Here is a 4,293-nt window from a genome sequence, read left to right as displayed (position 1 = left end):
CTCAGCCATAAAGTTCTGATGTATAATAACCGCAACTTGCAATGGCCGTTTTGCAATGTTCCTGTTAAAGTTTGCCGGTTATGTCGTGAACTTCTTGAGATTTATTTAATTATGAAGCTAGAAAAGACGTTTTTCCTCGTGCCTGTACGAGGTGTTTGTTTTAAAAGGGATCCTCCGAAGGCCACACCCCACGCAGCAGCACTCGATCCGGATTGGCTGCACCGTTGCTAAGAGGCGGCGCCGAGGAAGCGACAGCCGGTAGTACTGGTTCCGGGTTTCTCCGAAGTGCCGAAGTCCGCATGTGAGTTCGGTGCTAAGGTGGGCGGCGATGGCTCTGTTAATGGAGCATCAGTTCAGAGAAGTCTTGGAGGATCAGCAGGTGGACACCGAGTTGTTTCTGGAGGCGGTCTCTCACCTTCCGCCGTTCTTCGGTAGGGTGTCATTTTTCCTGGCTACGAGCTACACCCATGGGAAAGGGGATTCGCCACTGATCGCGTTTCCTTTACTTTCAGATAAAGATCTCTCTGCTCTCTGTGCCATAAACATTTGTGTCGCCCTGCTTACTGTACTAACGTGATGGGTGGTGAGCAGTGGTTTGTTTCGAGCCCAAAATAAGCTGCGAAGAAGCCACACTGTTTACTTGGTCGGGCGGGTGTTAGGCACCTGTGCTGCGGCCCGCTGTGGACGATTCGTGTTGGTTTTCAGGTCAGACATTGAGCTGGGCTCCCATCGGCCCTGTTTGGTAGAGAAGCCTCGTATTTCAGGAAGCAAAAGTGCTTTCGATAGGGGTAGCAGTCATGTGAGTTCTGCCTAGAATTGTTTGTAAGGCAGTAGTTTTGGGTAAAAATTAGTTGATAATTGTTGTGGCGTGATCGCTTTCTTTTCTGTTTTTTTTTTCAGTTCTATGGTGATATTTTTGTAACCCATTAAAACATCGTAGAAGATGCGATGTACTGAGGGCCATTAATTCCCCGGCGAGCTCAAACACGTTCAGCTGTCGTGGTTTATTTTTCGGGCGCAGTTTGATCTGCTGTCCTTAGTTTAGTTTGTCTATTTTTGTAGACAGGTTGTCCTTCACGAGAAGGTTTTGTAGGTTGTACGGGTTTTACAGCGCGTAAAATGATCGTAAATTGGATTACAGGATTTTGCTCATGAAGGTGGTAATGCATCATATGCCTACCTTCGCCTGAAAGATGACTTGCATGCAACATTGTTTTTACAGTTAAACGGTAACCCCTACGGAGTTTACTCCCTATCTAATACGAATCGGGTTGAGTATCTAATTAACATGCTAATTAGACCGACTTTCCGTGGCAGTCGTGGTTGTCAACACTGCCTAATGGGTCCCCATCGTATAAGACGGCTCTGTTGTACACGCAGACCTACATCATCACTGTGTGTCTCATGTTTTTGTCCTTGTTAGACTGCCTTGGCTCTAAAGTCTTCGCTCCGGTCAAAGCAGACATTGCAGGAAATGTCTCTGTAAGTATGGCAACATCGTACCGATCCCCCTCCAACGCCCATCACCCTCAAACGGTGGCCCCCCCTGTCGCAGAAAATCAAGGCCGTGTACAGCAGCGACCCGGGCAGATACACAACCCTGCAGCGGATCCTGGAGGCAGAGAAGGAGGCTCACAGCTCTGAGTGGCCCAAGGTCGGCGCCACGCTGGCCTTGATGTGGCTGAAAAGGTGATACGACATGAACCGGGCGGGGAAGCCGCCTACGTTCATCCAGCCAATCAGCTCGTCCAGATTTAAGCTAATAATTTGTCTGGTTTAAATTAACACTCTTGGTGGACTACATGGCCCTTGTGACCATGTTACTAAGAGTGTAACATTGTGTGACCAGAACCTGGGGAAAAAAATCTAAATGGAAGAGAAATATTGTGATGTTGAACAAAACAATGCAATGAAATCACAGGACAAAAAAAAAAAAAAAAACAATTCATGGCTAATGAGAGTTCAGTTGAAGTTGGTAGTTGGACATTATTGAAATGTGGCTGTTGGTGTCTCTGCGAGGGGCCTTCGCTTCATCCAGATCATGCTGCAGAGCTTAGCGGACAGGGAGCGCGATGAGAAGAACCCCGACCTGATCCGGGTCAATGCCACCAAGGCCTATGAGGCTGCGCTGAAGAAGTACCACGGCTGGCTGGTCCAGAAGCTCTTCACGGTCAGAGGGGGCGCAGGGCATCATTTCTGAACCACTTGATTGGCACGATTCTGCATGTGTACATGCAATCCCTGCATGTGTACATGTGGGTTTCTAAACATTTTAATCTGTGGTTGTTCTGCTTCTCTGCTCCAAACCTGCAGGCGGCGCTGTACGCTGCTCCTTATAGGTCCGATTTCCTGAAGGCCCTGTCTAAAGGTCAGGAAGTGGAGGAGGAGGACTGCCTGCAGCAGATCCGCCAGTTCCTGGTCAACTTCACAGCTACAGTTGACGCCATCTATGTCATGTTCACTGCTATGAACGCAGAACTGGACTACAAGGCTTGAGTCTTCTTCCTTGCCGCTTTCTGTCTTCTCGAGACTCCACTTTGCTGCTCTATTCTTCCAATCGGTGTCACTTCGCTTTCTGGTTGAGTTTCTAGCTGCATCCTCGGTTCCATTTAAAGACCCGTAACCTTGTCCCTGTCATGATCTAAGGCCTTGAAGCATATCAGATTTTTTATCATAATTCTTTTTGACTGACACTGTTGATGCCCGCCTGCTGGCATTGGTCCTCCTCCTGTGTAATTTCAACATATAAACGGTGTCTTTCCACCAGAACATTTCAGGACATCGAGGAGGGTCCGGTGACCATGGTCCAGTAAATCTCTGTGTAGGGCCGAGCTGGGGGCGCGACAAACGTAATTTTTATTGCTTGTTGTATTTTAATTCCAGTGATCGTTTTATCAGATTGTATTTTCCAGTCCGCTGGAGTGACTCAGGTTAGTTCCTGGTTGGTTGAGAAATTGCAAGATGCTGCTAAGCAGCTTCTGTCTGCATCCATGGGGGCAGGAACATGTTCCATTTTTCTCATTGGACAGCCTGAAAATTACGGGTAGCACCGATTTTTGTCCCCTTTTAAACTACTTGAATGCTTAATCTGCTTTGTGCCCTGATTGCCGTCCTGCCTTCGTTGGTTCAGACGAGCCAGCAGAGGTTGGTTCCGTCACCGGCTGTCTGCTCTGAGGATCCTCCGTACTTCTAGAAGAACACCAGCGTGCCCGAAATTGCCCCTGATGTTGTAGAAGCTTCTGCGTATGTTTGGAATCCGATGGACCCCGATTCCTTGGTTTGGCTGCGGTAGAGTAACCCCCTTCATCTACTGATGTTTTAGGAGGTGCGACTTTGTGAAATTCTTCCCATAGCCACCAAGCGTCAAACTGAAAGCGAATTTGGTTAAAGTCAGTGTGTGTTTAGCGTGAGTGGTAATAGTGAGTTGATTTCTATTCTGGATTTTGGGTTACATTTCACAAAAATACTGCTGTTGCATGATGTATTTGCACGTCACTGTCCTGTAGGTGGGAAACGGGTAATAGTGTGGGAGTTGTGCAAACCCTAAAATTACAGCTACAGGGCCCAAGGAGGCCGTGACAGACAGAAGGTTTGTCAGCCTGATGTAACTTGTCAGCTTTGCCCGTGGCAGATTTGGTGACCTGAAGTCTGGACACGATAGTTTTAATTTTGCCATGTTACAGCTTCAGACAGGAGCGTAGGACAGGAATCGGCAGAGCGAATATCCGACCAGCTTGAAATGCTTTAATCAGGCGGCTCTTCTTACACTGACATCTGACTGGTGGTTTCCTTCAAATGAGAGGTTGTGTGTGTGTGTGGGAACTCTCAACTGTATGTTCTTAAACTAATTAGATTTTTGTCTGTGCATAAAGACTGTAAAAAAAAAAAAAGAAGTAATTTTTATATTTATCCTGCTGGGGGCGTTCAGTGGTTGTACCAGCAGATTTGCAATGATAAACTGACAAATTTTAAAAATGAAGCGTCACATTCGTGTTTTATGTTCATTATGCCGTAACATGGCCATTAGCACGGTACAGTGTTTCACTAGTACATGCGCCTCTTCCATTCATCCGGCTGTCTTCGGCTCAGGCTGTACGTGATTGGTCGGGAGGCTGTGGCATCTCCTAGGCGAACTAGGCGGGGGACTTTTTGGATTGGATAATGTCAGCAGCAAGAATTTCCATTTATGGAACAAGATCGCAGGGTGAAACTGCCAGCCCTCTAGCATCACCTATAACCCTGTAATGATACACAATAAGGACTGCGGTGATTATAGTTTTTTTTTTTTTTTTT

General features: G+C 47.0%; 1 protein-coding gene across 1 annotated transcript; it reads left to right on the top strand.

The window, feature by feature from the left end:
- Positions 1–242: 242 nt before the first annotated feature.
- LOC125746288 (glycolipid transfer protein-like) lies at positions 243–3,979 on the top strand. The gene is made up of 5 exons (XM_049020094.1): positions 243–431; positions 1,424–1,482; positions 1,556–1,689; positions 2,020–2,170; positions 2,314–3,979. The coding sequence occupies exons 1-5, from the start codon at positions 329–331 to the stop codon at positions 2,494–2,496; spliced, it is 630 nt and encodes a 209-aa protein (XP_048876051.1). The 5' UTR covers positions 243–328; the 3' UTR covers positions 2,497–3,979.
- Positions 3,980–4,293: the final 314 nt, after the last annotated feature.

Source organism: Brienomyrus brachyistius, chromosome 7, assembly GCF_023856365.1.
Source record: "Brienomyrus brachyistius isolate T26 chromosome 7, BBRACH_0.4, whole genome shotgun sequence".
Taxonomy (NCBI): Eukaryota; Metazoa; Chordata; class Actinopteri; order Osteoglossiformes; family Mormyridae; genus Brienomyrus; species Brienomyrus brachyistius.
Note: the sequence above shows the minus strand (reverse complement) of the source record. Positions and strands in the feature narration are given on the sequence as shown.

Coding starts and splice junctions, on each gene's coding strand:
- LOC125746288 (XM_049020094.1), top strand. CDS start 329: ATGGCTCTGTTAATGGAGCATCAGTTCAGAGAAGTCTTGGAGGATCAG. Junction 432..1,423: donor TCACCTTCCGCCGTTCTTCG/GTAGGGTGTCAT, acceptor TGTCCTTGTTAG/ACTGCCTTGGCTCTAAAGTC. Junction 1,483..1,555: donor ACATTGCAGGAAATGTCTCT/GTAAGTATGGCA, acceptor CCCCTGTCGCAG/AAAATCAAGGCCGTGTACAG.